Here is a 24,015-nt window from a genome sequence, read left to right on the forward strand (position 1 = left end):
TAATTTTATATTTTGGTAGCATGTCTAATGATTTAACACCGCAAAATTCTTTTGAAACATATTTATCTTTTTTAATATAACTCATTATTTCATTTGTATACATGATTATGAGTAATCTACAGTAACGTTTCTATTTTCATCAATTTCAATTGTGTTATCGAAAACAGCATAAACTATAAGTTTTAATGCGTTTTCTAAATTTTGTTTAAATTTAATATCGATATTTATATAACCACTTTTTGGTACATTTATGTAATTTTCTGGAAAACTATAATCACTATTTAAATTAAATGCATATAAACATCGACCAGTTTTATAATTTGTATAATCAATAGGTGGAGGAAAATTTACTGCATTTGCACCAATATTTAATAGAAAATCGTGATACTCTCGAGTATAATAGTGTATATCATAATTTGGTTGAAAAGGTAGCTTAGGTAACATTTCTCCGTTAACATTTAATGCTAAATAAGTAAGATTATTATGTGAAAACTTTAGAGGGTCATAACGATTGTTGCCATTATATGCAATTTCTGTAACTAATCCTAAAATTAATTTATGTGGCAGTTGTCCAATTATTACGTTATCAATATTAAATGATGATTGTCCAGCACTTAAATTTACAACTTTAGTAAATGGTCTTTTAATAGGATAAATTGCTCGTGATAAACGCAATGCTTGCGCGTGAGCATTTAAAATGTTTGGTGCAATTTTTACTTTTCTTACAAACAAACTCATGTCCATTATTTTTAAATGAGGAAATGTATCATTTGTCCACCATCCATCTTTTCCAATAACAGGCCAACAAGGCGGTGCTTTTGTAAAAATCAATTTTATTGGTACACCACTAATTAACAATCGATTAGTTGTAAAAATAGGACCATGTAATTTACCATACAAAGACACTGGTGTACTTTTACGTACCATTTTTAACAAAATAGGGTCAGGTTTGTCATACTCATAATCACTATTCCAATATGATGTAACAAATCCACTTGGACTAATTGATTGATTTGATATATTAGTAATATTAGTTACAGCTTCAATAAATGATAGGTAATTGTAGTTTTTAGATGCTTGAGACACTAAAGTATTTCCTAAATATATTGCTAATTGATCGAATGCAGTGTTAAGTACATAATTCACAGGACTATAATTATCTTCAGTTCCTAAAGTATCTGCAAAATCATTGCCATTTTGATTTATTACTTTGTATTTTAACCATAAAAAAATATCAGGCATATAAATGTATTCATCTGTAGATGCCTGGATTTCAAACTCTATAGTATTTGTATCAGCAATAGGCGCTTTTGGACGATATTGTATTATTTGAGAACCTTCAATGGCACCTTGATATGGCATACGTTGAAATAAATCAAGTTCGTTTTTTAATATTTCATTCATTTTACATAAATATATCCAATTTTTTTGATTTGATTTTACGACGACAAGATTTTTTAGACTTGCGTTTAATTATTTTTTTAGTAGTTTTTTTCCTAGATCGATGACGTGGCTGTTTATTTCTTGGTTTACGTTTTAAACCAGATTGTTTATTAGCAATTTTATTAGTAGAAATTGGTTTTGTTTTAAACGGTAAAAAGTCAAAATTATTAGGTTCTAATTGATTTATGCCTTGTATTGGCTGTCCAGCACCAGTTTGATTAGTTTGCTTTGCTTGATTACAATAGTATTTTGTGTAATCATGCATTTTTATTTAATGTGAACATGTCAAAGACAAAAACTTAACTAACTATATAGTCGCTTAGGTCTAAATATAAGTAATACTAATATATTACCTTCATTTATTAACAAATTATTATCATTATCATCAGTTATTTTTAATTGTATAGAATGAATTTCATTATATTTTATTGGTAGAAAACTTTTTTGTTTAAAACTAAATTTCATAAAATTATCATTTTCATTTATGTAAGTGGGTATAACTCTTAATAAACTAACTTTTTTATTATTAAAAAAGGATTGTTTAACAATATCGCAATATATTTGTAAATAATGAATTGTATTGTTAATATCTACTGGTTTAGTATTGGATATAATTGGCTGCACAATCTCCATATTTTTTCTAAATATTTCTTCACTAATATATGATGGGTTTCCTTCGTAATACCCACCCCCTAATCTAATTGTTTGTGGTAGATTAAGTGTATTGTAATCTTTTATTCCTAATAATTTTTGTAATGTATCGTTTAATTCTAAATAAACAATACCACGTAATTTATAAAAAGCGATAAATTCAGTTGGGGTGATATTTGGGTCAGGTAATTGAATTTTTAAATTGTGATCATAATCATTACCTTTTATATTTTTACAATAAATAGCAAAATTACCATTTGTCAATGAAAATTGATTATTAGATTCATTAAAATTAAATGATAATTTGTTTATTATCCATTGATTTGCACGTTTTCCTAAATTATCTAATTTTTTAGATAAATATGTAGGATGGTAATTAGGTAAAAAATAAACTTGTGGAAAACGTTCAAGTATTAAATCTTCGATTTTTTCATTAATTTCTGTTACTGTTTTTTTAAAACTATCTACCCAATTAATTTTATCTAAATTGTAATCAATTGTTATATGATCACCTTTAGTATAATTTGTGTTTGTTGGTATGTACATAAAATTTATCTCTGAATGATCACCAATATGTCTTATATCTTGATCCATAACCCATTTCATATGAAATCGGATATTTAAATTATCAACAATTTGCTTTTCACTTAACTTTTTAGGAATTATTAGTTCTTCTAGTGCACATTCCATATTATTTTCAAATTTTATTGGTGGATTAAAATAATAATTTATTTCACAGTTATTATTTTTATTTGTTAAATATAAATAAAATTTATTATTATAGGATGATAACATTTTTAAAACAATTTTTGTGGTCTTATTATTAATATAGCTATCATTTTACCATATCTAAGTAGTAAATCATTGTTACTATCGTCTTTTATATAAAGCTTTATTGAATTAAATTCATTAAATTTTAATGGTACAAAATGTTTAATATCAAAATCAAATTTCATAAAGTCATCTTTTTCGCTAATTGCTGTGGGTATGACACGTAATAAATTTAATTTACTATTATTATAATAAGATTCTTCTATTATATCACAATATATGTGAAAATAATTAATAGTTTGAGAGACTTTAATTGGCTGCACGTCAGTTACAAAATGTTTAATGTCATCAATGTTATTACGTAATATATTCAATTCTGATTCAGATTCTGATGTAGGAATTGGCTTTTTCAATATATTTAAACTAGTTTTTATATTTGCAATATTGTATTTATTAAATCCTAGCAATTTTTTTAATTTATCATTAAATTCTAAATAAAATAAACCTCTTAAACTATAATATTTATAGGTTTTATATTTGTCGGTTGGTGCAATTATTTCACTGGTTTTGGGTATAAATGGATCTTTTAAATCAATAGCAAAATTTCCATTTTTTAATTTATATATATGTTTCTCAAACGAAAATTCAAATGGATTTATAATCCATTTTTTATTTAAATCACTAGGTTCACAGTCTTTCATATATAATATTTCTTTATATTTTTCGTTTATTAAGTTATTAGCTTTTACGTTTAAATCACTAATCAGCTGTTTCAAATTTTCACGCCAATGTTTAGTTGTTGAATGATTTAAGTTTATCTTTTCAATGTAATGGTTACCATATTTATAATTTTCATTTTCTAGTACATTAATTGAATTTACTGTTTTATCTGTTGTTTCAAGTAAATCTATTACTGAATTTACTACATCAATTTCATCATCTGATAAATCCATTATCCATTTTAAATTAAAAGTTATTTCCAAATCACTTAATAAATCCTTTTGATCTAGTTTTTTAGGAATTATCAATTCTGCCAAAGCACATTCCATCGGTACATTGTATTTTATTGTTTCATTAAAATTTACATTAAGCTCACATTTATCACTATCATTTGTTAAATGAAAAATTTGATTTTCGTTTTCTCTGAAATAATCCATTTTAATTAATTTTAATTAATTCTTTTGCATAATACGAACCACGAATAATTGTTCCTGATTTATCACGCACTTTATATTTATAAAAAGGTGAAGTATATAAAATTTTATGAATTGTAAATATTTCAGTACTATAATTTTCTAAATACCCTTTATCAAAAATATTTCTGAGTAATTTAATTTTAACTTTGTCACCAATTTTATATATTTGTTTTTCTCTTATAATATTTGTATGATATAAATTATTATAAACATATTTTTCATTTTCTTTAGTGACATCAACTGGTTTGTATTTTGTACGACTATGCACTGTATTATTATATGTTAAAATAATATTATTCAAAACATCAATAAAATTATCAGTTTTATTATAAAACAAATATTTTTGAATTTTTTCTTTTATYGTTCTATTCCAACGTTCAACTGTTMYWGCTTTAGATKTRTCACGTAATATTAAATGTTTAATTTTTCTCCATCGCAAATATTTTTTTAATTTTTTATTTGTAAATTCTCTTCCTGCATCAGTAGACAATATTATTGGTTTACGTTTAGATGACTGCATTATGTAAATTATTGCTTTTTTAACCACATCAGCATTTTTATATTTCAATGGTATAGCCCATCCATATTTTGATAAGTTATCAATAATCATTAATATATAACGAAAATTATTATTCGATTTTGGTTTTGTTATTTCAATTAAATCTGCCTGCCAATTCTCATCAATATGTTTAGACACTATTGGATTACGTTTAAAATTAAATTTTGGATATCGATGAACTGTATGAGTCGATTGATTTAAAAGCCATTGTTTAACTTGATTTAATGTTATATTAGAATAAATGTTTTTAACATATTTATAAAGTTTAAGAGGCGTACTAAAACTAGAATAATATTTTGTATTATAATAATATTTTTTGAGTATATGATTAATATTTTTCCCAGTTAATGGCTTGTCTAACATTTTTAGGGTACTTAGCACGTATAACTTTAGAACGAAAACTTGCTGGTGTTTTCATATGTTCTTTATATTTATCTTTTTTAACTAAATTTGTATTTTTTGGAGATATATCGACTCGTTGGGATCGTAGATCTTTTATAAATGATTTTACTTTTAAAATTTTTTTAAACTTTTATCATTTGTCTTATAATTTCTTTTAAATAATCCTTTAGGTGTTATGTTTAAATATTCTTCCCGTTCTTTTAATTTTTTACTAGGTGCTTTAAAATTGTAAGTATATTTTCTTTTATTTTTATTTATATCTGGGGTTATGTCACAATCTGCTTCAATCTCTTTAAATTTTGGAGTTTTAATTTTTGGAGTTTTTACGTTTATAATTTCTTTTTGTTTATCATCATCATCTGATTTGGAAGCTATTACAGCACTTGTTATATCAAGGCATGCTTTTTCCTCTGTTTGATCGATATTATTTTTAAATATCAAAAATTTTCTTAGAGCTTCTGCATATAACTTAGCTTTAATTCTTTCATCAATATTGCTAGATAATATAGATTCTATTTCTTTATCCAAGTCATTCATTACTAAAAAATTTTTTGGTGTTTGATATTTAACTAAGTTACTTATATCATTTTGATGTTTATTCTCATTTTGAACAATTTGCATTTTTTTGAAACTCATTATATATAGATTTGTAAAGTAACTTTAAAGCAGAAGCAATCAATATATTCAGCAAAATATTTCCTCCTTGTTGTTTAAGATATTTTTTACGTTTTATAACTGAAGTCTTTGTTGCAAGTTTTCTTAATAATTTTTTATTATTATTTAATTTTTTAAAATCACAATTTTTTATTGGTAAGTTACCATGCAGACAGTTTTTAGCTATTTCAGATATTGAATTTATGACACAGATTTTAGCTAATTTTATTAACTTTTGTCTTTGTTTTGTAGATTTAGTATTAACGATTTGTTTCAGAGAGTTTTCACAATTTTTAATATTTTTTAATTTATTTTGATTTAATATAAATGTATTTTGGTGTTTCATTTGGAAAAATGTTTGTACGTACTCTTACATCATTTGATGTGTGTTGATTAAAATCTAAAAATAAATAACTGTACGGTTTGTTTTTAGTAGCATCTATATAGCTATCATATATAAATTTAGAATTATTTGCATCTATTTGCGAGCTAAGAATTTTAATTTGTAATGTTTCACGTGGATTACTCATAAGCACAATATATGTACTATTAGTTGAAATATCTCTCATATATTTACTTTTTGGAAACAAATTTTGTAACAATAAAATTACGGTAATATTTTTATGATGACTTAATTTTGTAAATAAATCACTAACAAGTAAGTCATTAGAAACTGTATGCATACAGTCATCTAAAACAATTAAATTATTATGGCTTGAATCAAGGTCATTTATTACATCATTATTAAAAGTATTTATTTTATTTATATGAATTCCATGTATTGAATTATAATCTGAGAATCCTTGAGATGAACAATATATTATTTTGTCAAAATATAATCCAAATAACTCATACATGTTTTCAATTAAATTTGATACGAAAGTTGTTTTACCACTACTTGATGGTCCACATACTAAAATACGTGAAGGGTGTGTCAAGGTTAAATCATAATTATTCATGGTTACTGTTAATATAAAAGTATTATAAATAATATGATTGGTTATTTACATTTATATATACTTTTATAGTTTTTATTTGAAATATAACCTTGAAATTATATTATAAAATCAAAAATTATTTTGAAATTTAGACAGTTAATAAAACATGGCTTTCATAAACCCAGATTTTGAAAATATTAAAATAATTATGTGCACTAATGGTTATAAAATCGATGGTGGCTTTTATTTGCGAGAACTTGGATTTTGTTATAATAATTTATCATCATCAATACCATTCAACTATAGAATTAATAAATCTAAAATCGATGTAACTAATCAATTTGTCATAGATTATATGGAAGATAATATTCATGGGATTAAATTTGATAAAAAATTTGAATTTGGATTATCACCAAGCGAAATTGTACCTGTAATCAAAACTTTATATCACTTAAATACCAATACACATGCAAAATATATAGCAGTTTGTAAAAACGATGATGGAATTAAAAGTCTATTATATAAAGCTGGATTTGGACAATATATCATAAATATAGAGAACTTAAATATATTTTCATCCACAATGATTCCAACAGATAATGATATAATGACCGAAATTACAAAAGATACTAATTCTAATCCATGTTATTTGCACGAAAAACTAAAAGTTACTTTAAAACCTTTGTGTGCAAAAGAAAAAGCTGAGTTTATGTATAATTTTTGTAAAAATACTCATAATAAATATTTTAACCCACAATTTATTAAAATAAATAATGATAATCAAATAAATACTGCAAAAACAACTATATGGTAAGTAAATTGTATTATTTTAAAAACTTACAATATATAATAATACAATTTATTTACAGATGCTGAAATTCTTACAAAAATGGTTCATCTAGAAAATAAATATATTATTTCTTATAATTAAATATTAAATACATTTAAAATTTAAAAATTTTTATTTTAAAATAAAATTATTAAAACAAATAATTTGTGTAAATTATTAAATTATATATAAAAATAATTATAAAATTAAACCCTCCACCAAATAAGTATATAATAATAGAAATTATATAGCATTAGTTGAGCCAAATCCACCATTTCCTCGTTCAGTCTGTGGAATATAACCAATATATGGAGTAACCTTTTTGTATGGTAACACTATGAGTTGGGCAATACGATCTCCAGGTGCAATGTTGAAAGCCAATTTACTGTTGTTAATAACCAACACTTTTACAATTCCAGTATAATCAAAATCTACAATTCCGGCTCCAATATCTATCCCTTTAACTGCTAATGAACTTCTTGGAGCAATAAAGCCAAATGAATTATTTGGCATGTAAATGCTTAATCCAGTTGAAACAAGTTTGCGTTGAGATGGCAATATCATTTTATCCTCATTTGAGTATAAATCTAATCCAGCGCTTTTTGATGTACCTCTGGTAGGAAGACACGATCCAAAATCCATATTTATTTTTAATTGTTCATCTAAAAAAATAATTAATCTTATAATTAGATTATTACATATTTAGTATTAGTTAAACATACCTTTTGAAATAATATCATAACTTAAATTAAGTTTATAATCTGTGATACGACGTTCATCCAAATAATTAAGACAATCAATATAACATTTTCCAAGAGACTCGTTTGGTTTAATGTACAATGTGTTAGTTTTAGATATATTCCACAAAACAATTTGCATAATGTCTGAATTTTTGTTTTCAACATAAAACAACTTGCAGACAATATCTTTAACATCTAAATCTTCATTTTTAATAAATGTTCCCATATAATTAGCTGGTATTTCGTTTAAGTTATTTACATATAAAACAACTTTAGTCATTGGTTTCACTGCATGAAAATTTAGTGGTGTTATTGATACAAGTGGATTAATTTTGTCTCCGTTAATGATTAATTCCTTATATACATTATTCATATTGTCTGTAACTAAAAAAATATTAATGTTTTAATGAATTATGTCCAAATGGAAGACATGAAACTCCATCTGATAATATATAGTTCTTATCGTCCATAGGATGAAACACAAACTTATTAATAGATAATGTTTTAAGCATATGTTGTTTTGATTGAATTGTTGTCATAGATGTATTATAATATTTTTCATTTAACAGAACATTTTTATAAATATCATGTGTTAAATTATTTTTAATTACATTTTTTTGTACGCCTTTAGCAACTTTTTTATTTTCTATATTATCATATAAAATAGAATATAATTTCGGCTTTAATCCAACAAATTCATTCATAACTTTATCACCATATTCTGATTTTAAATATCCAATTGCTTTTTTATTTTTTTCATTATATAAGAAATGGTTTGTATCAAAGTTACTAAAATCCATTAAAGGATTTAAATAATTTTTTAAATCTTTATACAAATTGTTTGTTTTAATTTCATAAATTAAGCTATCAGTATCAGTATATAACAATTGAATATTTTTTTTATAATAATTTTTAAATGCTTTGTAATGCAAAGTATACATATAATGTTTAGATAATTCTAATACAGTAAAACCAATAAAAATAGGTTTATCTAAGACTACACTTGTTTTTTTCATTTTAATTAATGTAATATCTTCATTTAGTATTTGAAATGTATCAAAATTTAATTTCTGAATACATTTATTTGCTTGATTTCTATTTAAGGCGACTTTAACGTTAACATGCTTTCTTTTATCTTCAATACTTTTACCAAATACTGAATTATTCATTAATTTGTATAAGTCTTTTTCAAAATCATTATTAGCTTTTTTTCTTAATTCAGTATTTATAGAAATATATTGTTTTAAAAAATTGCTTTGTTTAAATTTGATACCTCTATGTATTGCTTTTATTTTCAATCCTAGTTCTAAATATAATTTTAATGTTTTAAAATGAATAATATAATTGTTTTTATCATTCAAAGTTAATAATAATTTTTCTGTAGGATATCTACGATAACCAAATTGCTTTAGTTTTGTTAACAAATTAGTTTGATATAAACTTAGCTGATTATTTGTAACTTTATTTTTTTCTGGAGCAAGTGGGAAATCTTTGTGTAAATCGTGTAATTCACTAGGGTATTCAAGATCACATTCTAATATATAACCAAATTCATTTTCTGTATTTATATTTGACCAATCAATAATATTTAAAATTTCTAAATTAATCCATTGAAAATTACTTAATGGAAGTTTTTCACTTAAACTTTTTCCATATAAATTATTAACATCAAAATGAGCTAAAAATGATTTCTCTTTTGAATTATCATAATTATTACAATATTTATTGTTTGCAATTGCATATCTTTTCATTATATTACAGATTCCTCCTCTGATACCTTTTTCTATTAGCATATACATATCAATATCTTTTAATAATTCAATTTCTATTTTTGTCATTTTTAAAGCAGCACACCATGATAAACCAGGAATACTGTAAAAATGACAGGGGTCTAATTGATAGGTATTATAAATCATATTTCGAAATGTTTGAAAAACATCAGCTAATAGACATGTATCTAACAAACAATAAAAGTTTTGAAATTCTTTAATATTTTTAAATTTAAATTTTTCCCATACTTTTAAAACATAATTATAATCATCTGAACTTATAGTAGATGCAGATAAATGTGAATAAAATTCATCAATTGATGGTAATTTGGTTTCTTTAAAGCGAGACCAATCATCAAGATATTCATAAGGGTAAGGACATTTTCTAAATAATAATTCTATATCGTTAATTGGTATTTTTTCTTCAAAAACAGATTTTGTAATTGAAAAATTACCATTTGAAGCTTTTAAATTTTTTACAAGTCTATCTAGACTATCATTTAAAAATTGACAAGAATCTAATATTTTTAAATTATCTAATTCAAGTGCAAGAAATTTTTCCATTGAATTGGGAATAATAGTACATTTACTAAAATAATTATTACTTAAACTATTTACAATAAAATGAGAATCGTAATTTTTTAAATTATGAAAAAATAAAGGAATTTTTTTGGGGATTTGATATAATAAATTACATAAATTATGGGCAGCACCTCTATATTTTCCAGTCATATGATCATGATCATAAACTTTTTCATTTAGAGAATCATTAAATGGTAATTTACACAAATGACAAATGTGATCTAAGTGGTGTTTTATTTTTTCATTTTCAGTTATTATCATTGATTTTGGGTTACTTATTTCACCATAAATTAAATAAGATACTGTAGTGAGTATACTTAAAAATTTATTTAGACAATTTTTACCAGTATATACATTTTTGTAATATATTTCACTTTCATTTTTTACGACTACTAAAGAAAATCCTGAAGCAACATGTTTATGTATTTGCCTAGACTTTTTATTAATCATCTGATTATCTTTAACTAAAAGTGATTCAAAATCAGCATAAATAACAAATGGATATCTATACATAAAATTAATTTGTGTAAATTTCATTATATCATTTTTAGGCATTACAGCAGCAGAAGGATTAAAATGTTGACACAAATATTTATGATTCTCTAGTCTAACCTTAGTTTGAAACCCACTTAAACAATTTTTACAAAAATAATGATTAATTGATGAATAGTTACCACATAATCTATTAAAATTTTTAATAAAATAAAAATGATCATTGTAATATAGTAATTTTATAGTGTGAATAGCTTTCTTTTTAGATATGTAAATAGGTATAACAGAATGAGTATTTTCTGAAAATCCGCTGTCAATTCCATATATATTTATTCTTATTTCTAAATGTTTATTTAAATTTTCAAACTTTTTAATATCTTTAAGAGTAACTGGATATGATATATTATTAAAGTTTGCAAAATTTTTAAATGGTAATAAAGAATCTAATCTTCTATCATTTAAAAATTCATTAATTTCAAATTTTTTATAATACAACAAAGCAATTTTTACTAATATTGACCACATAAAACATTTTTGATCAGTATTTTTTAAAGAAATTAATGCTTTTTTATTTTTAATACAATCGGGTAATTTGTTGTTAAAACAACCACCTCTTAAGGGATTATATATTGCAATTCGCAAATCTAATCTGTCAATTGAATCTATTATCCAACCGCTTCCGATTGCTTCAAAAGTTTGTATTTTATTTTCAAAATTACTAATTAATTTGTTAGTAATGTTAAAATTAAAAGAAGATAATATGTAATTATCACTTGTAAAATAAGATATTGTATATATTTTTACATTAGCAACTGTTTTGTAAAACGTTACTTGAAGACAAAATTGTACTTTAATTGATTTAATTTTAGCTAATAATAAATTTAATAAAGTTTGAATATCTTCAAAATGTACATAAAAAAAATCGTGAGGATCTTTATAATCTCTTTTTGGATAAAGTTCATATTGTTGTAAAAAATTTTTAAATGCACTTTTAGATAACATAAAATTATGTTCTTTGTTAGAAATATTAGGCAATTGTTGATTGCCTTTGCCAATTTGATTGATTTCACGTAATTTGTGTAAAATAAATGTAGATTTAACTTTATAAATTTTTCCACAAATATTACAAATTATTTTGTTTATATTATTATTAAACTTATCACAGTGTAAATAATGTGCACGTAATTTATTTGATGAATTAACTGTATTCTCACATAATTCACATTTATACACAAATACTTTATCACTATGTATAAGACGAATATGATTATTATATAAACGAATCTTAGTATATATTTTATCACAATATTCACATGTGATTGGAAGTGTAAAGACGTTGTTTTGTTCCATATCTATAAGAAAATGAATAATAAAAATTTAATAACAACTAATATAATATCAATATTATTAAATATAAGTTTAATAATTTTTATTTTTAACGAAAAACAATGTCAGTATCCAATAGATTATGTTATTAAAAATGATTTAGACAATTGTTATTTATCAATTCATAATATTATTTCTATAAATTCAAGTATTGATAAAGTAAATAATAAAAAAATCAATTATTTTCACACTTATATTTCATCTTTTACAAAACCTTATTTATTGGAATTGGTACATAATTCGTCTAAAGATTGTTTATGTTGTAATTAAATAATCAGAATTAAAATGCAAAAAAATTTATTGTAAAAAAATTTATATTCAATGATACATCAAGTAAAGTTATTATTGGATTATATATTATAAAATTCAATTTATAGTATAATAAATGTTCTCAGTTTTAGTAAATATACATTTATGATGGAGTAAATGCAACGTGATTTTGTTCAGTATGGATAAGCAAATTAATGTCATATTCATCGAGAACATAATTCCAATCTCTTTCACCAAATGCATGATCAAAATCTTTCATAGTCATTCCAGGTATTATTCTTATTTTGCATGTATCCATATTTAAACAATTTTTCATAATATATTCAAAGTATTTATCAATGAATAAATAATCATTTATATCAACAGGAATGTTTTTGCGTATTTTATATAAGATTTCATAAACAGCCCAAATTTGTCTTATAACATATGGTTCAAATATATTAAACAATTTTATCTTATTGTTAAGTTTACGACTTATACCAAGTATAAAAAGTAATGAGTTAAATAATACAAACGTTGAACATAATTGTTCAGAAATTATTTTTTTAGCTATCGTTGATTGTTTTTCATTACATATTTTAATATGAGAAAGAGCTTGCGATCCTGGAATTTCATATTGCCAACAATTAGGACAATCGAGACGAACAAGACGTCTTTTAATATATGGAAGTAATCTTAGTTCAGATCTTCTTTTAGCAATTAAATCTAAAATAATTAAAATAAAAATAATTAATTATTTTATATATATTAATTTATAAAATATAATTTAAAATAACATATGCAATAATAATTAATTTAGATATTTTAATGCAAAAATCAGTTTTATTATAAAAAATTTAAAAGTTATTATTACAAATAAATTATTTTAAAATTTAGAAAATACATTTGTGAACTCAGTTTTATTATTTTAACATTTATATTGGGGTATAAAATCCGTTTGGTTGTCTTTCATTTATAAGGACATCAATATCATAATCATCGATTACAAAACTCCAGTCTCTTTTACCAAATGCTTGGTTGAAATCATACATTGTCATGCCAGGTATTATTTTTAATGGACAAGTTTCAAGATTTAGACAATTTTTAAGCAAATATTCAATAGCTCGATTAACATGTAAATACTCATTTTTATCCAAAGTAATGTTATTACGAGTTTTGTAAATGATTTCATAAACAGCCCAGATTTGCTTAATAGAATTTGGATAAAATATCATTTTTAAATCAATATATTTGTCAATTTTACGAGTTAATCCAAGTATATAAAGGATAACATTTATCGCAACAAAATTACATGAATATAATACAGAATCACTAAACTTTCTATATTTAAGTCTTAGTAATTTATTGCAATAGATTAAATGTCTAGACATTTGATCTCCAAGTATGCTTGCTTCATTGCAAAGTGGACAATTGAGAAAAACTCTTCGTCTTTGAATAAATGGTAGCTTTATTAAAGGAAATATGACTGTAAAAATAGAAAAATATAATTAATAATTTGATAATTAAATTTAAAATTGTTTATAAATATAACATATGCATTATTATTTTCAATATATATAAATAATTAATTTTATCAAGTAATTTGTAAATAAATAAATATCTTTAATTAAAAAACATTTACTTTTTCAATCATTTATTTAAATTATCTAAAACATTTTTTAAATGTTATGTTTATGCTAACATTCCAGCTATTGTTATCGAAACAAATCTTTGTTAATAATAAATGTTTTAAACTATTATAGTCACATCGGAACTATGCCATTAGTAGACTAAGTTTAAATAACTATATTATTAACATTTGTCTGGAGTAGAAAAACAATGTTTTTACAGCAAAATTGTATATAAATTATAAACAATTTATTAAAAACATAACATTATAAAAATTTTAAATTCATATATTACAAGATATATTATTTGCATAAAAAGTTTATTGAATAAAATATATTGTAAATACAAAATATAAATTTAACATTAAAATAACAAAGTAATTAAATTTGATTATATATTATATTATTATTAAATTTTATATATAAATTTACTTAAAAATTTTATAAAATAAATTTTGAATTAATTTGATTAAGTAGCTCAATAGCTAAGTGAGTTTAATATTCACTTAACCGATACTACTTTTTTTTAGTTTTTGGTTGAAGTTTTTTAAATGTTGTAAACACATCATCAATTGGTAATTTATTGGTAATTGCAATTGTAATTAGTGATCTCAGGATATATGACATGTGATTCATCTCTATCCGGTAGCGATAATTTGAAGGCACGTCCTCTTTGTTAAATTTAAAAAAAATTAACTCTTTACCTTTTGTTGATATACCATCATAATCTGTATGTAAAAATTATACATAAATAATATAAATTTTTTAAAATATTATGTTATAATTTTTACATACCTCGTCTAAAAACTTTTTCAGTTATTTCAGATTTATCGCTGCCGGATGGAGTACTTTTTTCATACATTGCATATGTTATACCATTTACTTTTTTAGCCCGTTTTGCTGACGGACCTGCTTTGCCTTTTCCTTTGCGCTTTTTCGAGTCATCATCAGTCTCTCCAATCGCTTCCAGTTCGTTTAGTCCACTTTTTGATGGCAACACTTCCTCAATATCCGAGTCCGACGATGATTCATCCATACCAATAGATGCCAATAATTCAGATCTTTTTTCAGCGGCCATTGCAACAAAATTTTATTTTAAAAGTAATAAAACTGTTATAACTTTTACTATAATTTTAGCTTTAAAAACTGAATGATTATTGAATGTAAAATATATCTCTTTATATACTCAACTTTAATTAAAATTTGTTTTATTAATAACGTTATTAATATACATATATAATAACAACACCCATAAATTTAAATTTATTTTTATTTATAAACTTGAAATATAGTTACAATTATAATAAACTGTAGTACGCCTAAACATTTAAATTTATTTTTATTTATATACTTTAAATATTATTACTATTATAATAAAATGTAAAAACGCCTAAACATTTAAATTTATTTTTATTTATATACTTGAAGTATAGTTACTATTATAATAAATTGTAGAAACGCCTAAACATTTAAATTTATTTTTATTTATATACTTGAAGTATAGTTACTATTATAATAAATTGTAGAAACGCCTAAACATTTAAATTTATTTGTTTTTATATACTTGAAGTATAATTACTATTATAATAAATTGTAGAAACGCCTAAACATTTAAATTTATTTTTATTTGTATTCTTGAAGTATAGTTACTATTATAATAAATTGTAGAAACGCCTAAACATTTAATTTTTTTTATTTATAAGTATTATTAAAACAAAAAATAAACTACGCCTAAAAATTACTTAAATTTATTTTTGTTTACAAACTTGAATTATATGTACTATTAACGCAAATATTAAACTACGCCTAAGAAATACTTAAATTTATTTTATTTATAAACTTGAAAATATATGTATTATTTAAACAAATAATAAACTACATCAAAGTATTATTTAAATTTATTTTTGTTTATAAACTACGCCTAAGAATGACTTAATTTTTAATAATTTAATAAAAAAATATTCTTATTTTATTTTTAAGTTTAAAAAAATGAAAAATCATTAAATTTTAAAAATATTTTATTTTTTAAAAAATATATAAAATAATATACATATTATATAAAAAAAACTATATATAATAATATATAGAAAAAAATATTTAAAAATGCTGGCCATTACAAAATAGAATGATGGTATCCGCAATCGCAGTTTATCCATAGATTGCCCATTAACATATCCAATTGAAGTAATGGGTCGGCGCAAGGAATAAAGGCGTGGTAGTCCATTAAAACGCATATTTTATGGACTATTTGATGAATAGTTAGGGGTGTTTGGAAACGAACCCCACAATTACATACAATAAAACCACCATCAATTGCCTTTAGATGGTCCATCCTACAGTTTGGACACAGAAGAAGCTGATGGCTGAGGGCGTGTTTGAACGCAGCGCTTTTTGTATACTCTGATTGAGTACGTAGGCCATCCCATCCGAGTTGCTCTTCATAAGCCTTTTCACGTGCCAATGCTTCTTCTCGTAAACGAAGCTGTTCATCGACGTTATTTGTGGATTTGTTGTTGTTATTGATACGAAGGTAAGCAACAATGTTAGCCAATGCGTCAGCTTCCATTTTGTCCGATAGGTGTCGCTTTTGTAATACAAACTTTTAATTATTACTATTAAAGTGTTTAAACTTGTGTGAATGATATTCTTAAATTTAATTCAATATATATATACTCTGAAGTATTTTTATGACCTTAATTTAAACAACTAATATTGGTTGCAATTTATATATGTATAACGCCTTATGTATTATTAATTACTTACTTTATATTTTATTACACTTTTAACTTTGAAATTTTGTTACACCCAAGTTTTAATGTTATTTAAATTAATAATCATTTTTATTATTATATACATATTATGGTTATTAATTAATAATTATACATTACTTAAAGTTACACCCAAGTTTTATTATTAGTATTGGTTACAATATATATATGTATAACGCCTAATGAAATATTGAATATTTATTATATTTTATATTATACTTTTAACTTTGAAATTTTGTTACACCCAAGTTTTAATATACTAATGTTGGTTTCAATATATATATGTATAACGCCTAATGTATTATTGTATACTTACCATATTTTCTATTACATTTTTAACTTTGAAATTTGTTACACCCAAGTTTTAATATAATTGCTAACATATTATGTTTTATCTATAATTAATTTTACTTAAAATATAATTACAGCCAAATTTTAATAAGTTTAATAGTAAAGTAATAACTATTTAATCAAACAATATTTAAATTAAATGAATTTTAATTATATTTATTATGAAAATACATGTAAATTTTATAGTGTTTTTTATTATTTCATATATAACCTAAATTACATTAATATTTTATATATATTATTGTTTACTTTATATTAAGTGTTTTATTTAAATTAGTATATTATATGTTTAATATACTAATTAAATTGTTAGTCTAACAGTTAGTTTACATAATTTTAATTTAATAATGTTTGTATTTTAATTAGATCAAATTAAACAAATAATTTTAAACTAAATTTAAGCTTTAATTTAAACTAAAAACATTTGCACTTAATTGCTATTTAAATATAAATTAATTTAGATTAAAATCATACTAAAATAGTGCAAAAGCTTTAGCTTAGCTAATGCTTTTGCCACTTCAATCAATGTTAATTTACTCATACTATTAAACTTATGTTTAACTAAATGTATTGGGTGAGATATATTAAGAATTTTACTGTACTACCTTATAATACCCGCGTTCGACTAACAATGATTGATTCAACACTAAAGTGTCTCTAGGACGGAATCGATCTCCAGGCTTAAGGCCCGAAAACCCACACCTTAACAGTATACGTATAAAGTTAATACTAAAAGTATAGCTTAAATAAGTATTTAACATTAGTTTCAATGGCTAACTTTTTAACGGTTGACTTTTTTTAGGTTTTGATGACACTTTTAGACATTCAATATTTTTGATTTTTTTTTTTTTTTTTTTTTTTTTTGAAAATTTTTTGAAAATTTTTTGACTAAAAATTTTGAATGTTTTGTATTTTTATACATTGTTATACATTGTATTACATTGTATTGTATACATAAGCATTGTTTGAAGGCTAACAACTTTTACTGTTATACATTATTATAATATAGTATAGTGTTTAATGCAATGTAATGTAATTATTATTAATATAATAATTGTATAAATTTTTGCGTAGAGCTTATACCATTCAATTGTTTAATTTTTTCGTAGAGCTAAGTAGACATAAATGTCTATTTTCGTAGAGCTTGTAAAAGTATACAACAAATGTGTTATAATATTTGTAAACATTTGGCATAAAATACCCCAACTTTTAGGTTATTTTTCAACACAAATGTTTTTATCATTTATTAAGCATTTTTTAGTCTCTAATTTTTCCCATTAATACATAGCATTCAAACAATACTAATAAATTTATATATAGTATGTATTTAATTTTTTACGGCACTGTCACTCACAATTTATATTTAAGCAAGGTAATTTTCAAAAATTATAACTAAATTACTATAAATTATCATATTATTTGTAAATCTTTAAAATTTTATTATTAAATTATTTTGTGAATCATCATTATAAATTAACATTTTATATAATTTTTTTTATAAAATTTTAAAAATTATTATATACAGTATTATGTGTAATTCGCATTTATTAAATTTAAAATTTATGTTGAATAATAATTTGAATGATATGATAAATTATCATATAAAGAGAAATATGACAAAAATTATATAATGCAAATGTAATGTAAATTTATTACATGTTTTTTAACTATAAAAAAAATTATGGCAAAATTTTAAAATACTTACTAATACTGTATTTATAATAATAACTCGTAAAATATCAAAATATTCATACATTATTATTATTGCAAAATATAGTATATTATCTAAAATTATTTGTAAGCAATTCAATGGTAATAATAAATTAGACATAAAATTACAACTTATAAATTTTGATACTAAAGAATTTTTTTATAGAAATGTTTTATTTATAAATTATATTATTATATACAGTACAGTATAATATATAATTTTATTATTAAATCCTACACACAATAACTAAAATTATATATCCTGTTTGTCATTATTTCAATAAATTAAACTTGAAAAATGTCATCAGGGTGCTAAAAAAATATTGTATAATATATTATAGATAGTCTTATTAAATTTGTATTATAGTAAATTAATATTATTACCATAGTATAACAATTATATACAAAAAAAAATCATATTAAAAATGAACTAATGAACAAAAAATGTTTTATATTTATTCTGGTATTATTTTTATTACTATAAGTTATACTAATGTACATAAATATATAAATTATAGCTAATGGAAAATTATAAAATATTAACGCTAAATTTACAATATGATTAAGCCTGCATATTTTATAAATAAATATATGGCATTCAATGTCACGAATCTATATTTATTATCATTATCATTATTATTGTTATTATAATTATTACTTAGTTTATTACTATTATATTAATGTTTGATTACAATTATACAGTACTTTCGACACAAACACACAAATATAAATTATATATATATATATAATTCAAATCAATGTCTCAAATCTATTTCCTCAAAAAATATGAATTTCAAAGTATTATCATTCATATGAAATACTTGTAGACAACGAAACACTCTTTCCTTTTAACTTTCAATGGAAAAAAACAAAAGCTATACATTGTTTGTAACGGTATAATTGAAAATAGATTTTTAAATTAATTAAAAGTATTATTTTATAATTTCAAATAATTTCTTCTTCTTTTTATTTGTACAAATCGTGTTTAAGTTCAAAATAATTAAAAATAATTTTTACAATTAATTCCGGTTTAATTAAATTCAAAATAATAGTAAAATAATAAAGAATAATTTTTTATGAAAGTATAAATTAAATTACAAAACATTAATTTTTCATAATGTAAATATAATTACATGTATAGTATAATATTACTAGTTATTTACCTACCGGTAAAATTATTTTCAAACAAATGCGACCTAAAAATAATAAAATAAATGAAAAACAGCCACAAAAATAGCAAATTTTTGTAATTCATTTGTTTTATTTTATTTCAATGAAAAGGCACTAAATTTTAATAAATTATTAAAAATACATTTCATAAATTGTTTTGTAACTATATAAAAATTTTATTTTATAAAAAAATATATATCATAAATATATGTAATTTATATAAATTTCAGTAATAATCAAGAAAATGTTAGTTTAAATAATTCACTAGTTTTTAGTAAATATCTTTAATTACAGCAATAAAAAGTATACCAATATATTACTATAAACTTAATGAATAGAAAAATAATGCAAAATGTATATATATATATATATTGGTGGTGGTATAGATCATACAATAAAAAAATATATTTTATATAATATATACTATAATAAAAGCGTATCTATTTGTGAGTTTAATAACATAATTAATATCAAAATATATTGATAACAATTACAATTATCTTATATAAATATATCATATAATATAAAGAATGAGATATGGAATTAATATTAAATTAACTTAACATTAAAAAAGAAAAAATACCAATTTTTTAAAAAATATAAAAAAAATTATGTCGTTATGTAGTATTTTATTTGCATTTGATCTAACAGTTTAATGAAAAATATATATTTTTATATATTTATGCATTGTTTGGTAAACTTTCTAAAATTAGAGTAGAAATTTTCAAAATATTACTTTCTATAAACTATTTTGTTAATAAAACAATTCAATTAACAAAACAATTTTAAAAATATATTTTTCAGATAAACATAATTTCGAGTTTACATATTCTCGAACTGATCGACACGTCGTTTAGTGTTTCCTTTCCTAATCTCGCGTAATGTCTTGTATTTATCTCTTCCTTGTTTAACATTTTCTTGATGTAAGACATCATTTTTCGTAACTTTGCTGTCATCCTTAGCCAGTGCCAAGTCTTGTTGTAATTGCTGTAACAATATTGATAAAAGTTAACAAATGAGTTCAATATTTATCAATCACTCACTTTTAGCTGTTCCTGAAGATCTTTCTTTTTTGACACTTCAGTCTCCCGTTCCTCTTCAGGTCGCGGAACATCTATAGCACTATCACCGTCTCCGTCACCATTAAAAGCGACGCCTATTTTTATAAAAAGTATAGCACAAAAATTTTTTTTATAAAAATTAAAAACTAGAACTCGAGTGGGAATAAAAAGTTTAAATTAAATAATGGGATCAAAGGGTGGGTGATGTTCACTGTATTTATCTATATATTATATACAGTATAAAAGGGTGAGTAATAATTTGGTTGATTATATTACCGGTTAAGTATAATTAGGTAAAACTATTAAATAATGTTATTAACGCTAACCTATCTCTCCATTGGTCAGTTCGTCATCATTCTCTTCGTGTTCATTTTCCAAGACATGGATATGTTGTGGTGTAGTCGACGCTGCAATCAATGCTGCGGCCGCTTCTTCTTGTATACGACGAGCCTCTTCTACCTCTTCTTGTAGACGTCGAGTCTCCGCATCCTTCTGTTCCACTTCTTCTTGAATACGTTGCACTTCTTCTTGTTTGCGTCTGATGTCTTCCTCTAACTTTTCCTTCTCTGCCGCTTCCATTTGCTTCGACTCTTCCAACTTATGCATCAAAACTTCCAACTCTTTCTGTTTTGTTTCCATCTCTTCCTTAGCCAATTGCAAAAGTTTCAACTGTTCCTCTAATCTTCTAATGGTTTCCTGTGCATCCAATAGGTCTTTTTGTCTCTTTTCCATCTCTTCTTGCATTTGTTTCAGTCTGTCTGCATATTCCTGTTGTTTTCTCTCTGCCTGTTCTCTCAATTCAATTTCTTTCTTTAATTTTTCTCTCTCCTGTTGTTTGGCAATCTTCTCTTCTCTTGCCTGAGCCTTCATTTGTTGGACTTCAATGGTATCCGGTTTACGTCTTCTCATATACAGCTCATGATTACCCATACATAGCGCCAAAATACGTTTATTTATACGAAGTCGCGGAGCGATAAACACAAAGTCCGGTGCCTTCTTGTCGATCGGTTTTATCACAAATCTCTTATCATTAAAAGATATGTTCCGAATCTCACTCCACGGAAATCCTATTTTCGGAGTCAATTTATCCTCTTTTTCGTAGATATTTAGACCCAAAGCGTCCACTCCTAACCACAGATCTGTTCCCTTTTTGTTCTTTATCTCAAAATAGTTTACGCCATACATCTCCAAGTCTTGTGCTATTTTCAAGTACTCCATCATAGCGTCCTCTCGAGGCATACCTTTGTGTTCGGCCCACCAGTTGGTGATACGTTCCTCCCATTGTTCGCGACTCAACTTATGCTGATCTGCCACTCGTTGCGGTAAAAGTCGATCGTTTTGTAGACAATCCTTCTGATGAGTGTCGGGATTGTAATCACCATATTTAGCCTCAACGGCATATGAGGCCAACAATACTGACGTTTCGGGCGGACAATAGATCTCATCAGATAATATGCCGTTCTTCACTTGCAAATAAAATAGTCTCAAAGTTATGTCTTGGATCAGCTCTTCGGCAACGTCTTCAGGAAAAAATTTTGATCGAAATTTGAATTGAAGTGGATTTTCCTTTTTCACGTCTTGACTCATAACCTATTCATTAATTTATTTATATAAATATAATACATTATTATTGATTAAAATATTTTGATAATTAAATAATAAAAAATGATAATCACATTCATTATTAACAATTATAATTTAAACCTAATTTAAACAATATAATCAAAGCATGTTTTATGATAAATGTCAACAATTCATATCATAATAATTGCTTTAATTAGACACCTATTAAAATAAACATTATATTTACATAATTTCCTAATTTATTTGTATTATATTATCATCTATTGATTAACTGATAATTACTGATTGCCTAACTATTACTATACATATAACTGATTCATTAGACAATGTATGTGATTATATAAAACTTAATTAACAATAATATCACTTTATATAATACAAGTTTTGGTAATTAAATGACACTAATTATCAAACAAAACTAATTAAAACTATTAACTAATCAAATATCAAGATCTCATAGCAATAGCTGTAACTATAAATGTTTGAATACATGTCTWAAATGTTATACCTTTTTGTTGAGCTTAAGCCAAGTGGGGTATCCCTTAGAGTCCACATATTGTAACCCAAAAAACCAGATCTCACGCAAACCTATTGTCTTCACAACCTATGGTCAACAACAACAACAAGTGGTCAATAGTGGTCATCACCGGTCATATTATCCAATGTAATACCTGATCAAACAGTTGTTTTCCAGTAGTGTTGGGTTGAATTGCAAACTCCAACTCTGCGTCCATTGTGGTCACCCTTACGTTCACCGCTTTCGGCATTTTTGGTCACTTTGTTGTCGGCGATCACAATCAAACACAAAACTTATTTCTCTAATAATTAAAATCACCGATTAATCCACACAAAGGCCACTAAAAAAGGCACTTTAATTATATTCAATCAACCAATTAATGATTGAAATTTCTGTTAAAATAGACAAACAATTAGACGAAAAATTAAACGAAACTAAAAAACAATTAAATGTATGAATGCTTTGCTAACTAACGCCTAATAGTGTTAAACACACAGAGAATAGCATTAATAAAATAGTTTTGCATTTAAGGCGTTTTCAATGCTTTTGATGCGGTTTTTGGTTT

At 23.4% G+C, this 24,015-nt stretch overlaps 3 protein-coding genes across 3 annotated transcripts; all 3 read right to left on the reverse strand.

Annotated features, from left to right (window-relative positions):
* Positions 1 to 105: 105 nt before the first annotated feature.
* Positions 106 to 1,362, reverse strand: LOC128961712 (uncharacterized). Its single transcript, XM_054307972.1, has one exon. The coding sequence runs from the start codon at positions 1,360 to 1,362 to the stop codon at positions 106 to 108; it is 1,257 nt and encodes a 418-aa protein (XP_054163947.1).
* Positions 1,363 to 7,686: 6,324 nt separating this feature from the next.
* LOC128961713 (uncharacterized) lies at positions 7,687 to 8,085 on the reverse strand. Its single transcript, XM_054307973.1, has one exon. The coding sequence runs from the start codon at positions 8,083 to 8,085 to the stop codon at positions 7,687 to 7,689; it is 399 nt and encodes a 132-aa protein (XP_054163948.1).
* Positions 8,086 to 21,086: 13,001 nt separating this feature from the next.
* LOC128961897 (moesin/ezrin/radixin homolog 1-like) lies at positions 21,087 to 24,015 on the reverse strand. The gene is made up of 5 exons (XM_054308207.1): positions 23,605 to 24,015; positions 23,442 to 23,537; positions 21,676 to 22,939; positions 21,332 to 21,444; positions 21,087 to 21,275 (listed from the first exon to the last, which is right to left on the reverse strand). The coding sequence occupies exons 1-5, from the start codon at positions 23,698 to 23,700 to the stop codon at positions 21,111 to 21,113; spliced, it is 1,734 nt and encodes a 577-aa protein (XP_054164182.1). The 5' UTR covers positions 23,701 to 24,015; the 3' UTR covers positions 21,087 to 21,110.

Source organism: Oppia nitens, unplaced genomic scaffold (genome assembly GCF_028296485.1).
Source record: "Oppia nitens isolate AA-2021 unplaced genomic scaffold, nextdenovo-longstitch-racon4-pilon3 scaffold5_pilon_pilon_pilon, whole genome shotgun sequence".
Lineage (NCBI taxonomy): Eukaryota > Metazoa > Arthropoda > Arachnida > Sarcoptiformes > Oppiidae > Oppia > Oppia nitens.

Excerpts from the sequence above, each read along its gene's own strand:
- LOC128961712 (XM_054307972.1), bottom strand. The coding sequence starts at position 1,362 with ATGCCATATCAAGGTGCCATTGAAGGTTCTCAAATAATACAATATCGT.
- LOC128961897 (XM_054308207.1), bottom strand. The coding sequence starts at position 23,700 with ATGCCGAAAGCGGTGAACGTAAGGGTGACCACAATGGACGCAGAGTTG. Across the intron at positions 23,538-23,604 it reads GAAAACAACTGTTTGATCAG|GTTGTGAAGACAATAGGTTT; the intron begins GTATTACATTGG and ends TGTTGACCATAG. Across the intron at positions 21,445-21,675 it reads ACTGACCAATGGAGAGATAG|GCGTCGCTTTTAATGGTGAC; the intron begins GTTAGCGTTAAT and ends TTATAAAAATAG.
- LOC128961713 (XM_054307973.1), bottom strand. The coding sequence starts at position 8,085 with ATGGATTTTGGATCGTGTCTTCCTACCAGAGGTACATCAAAAAGCGCT.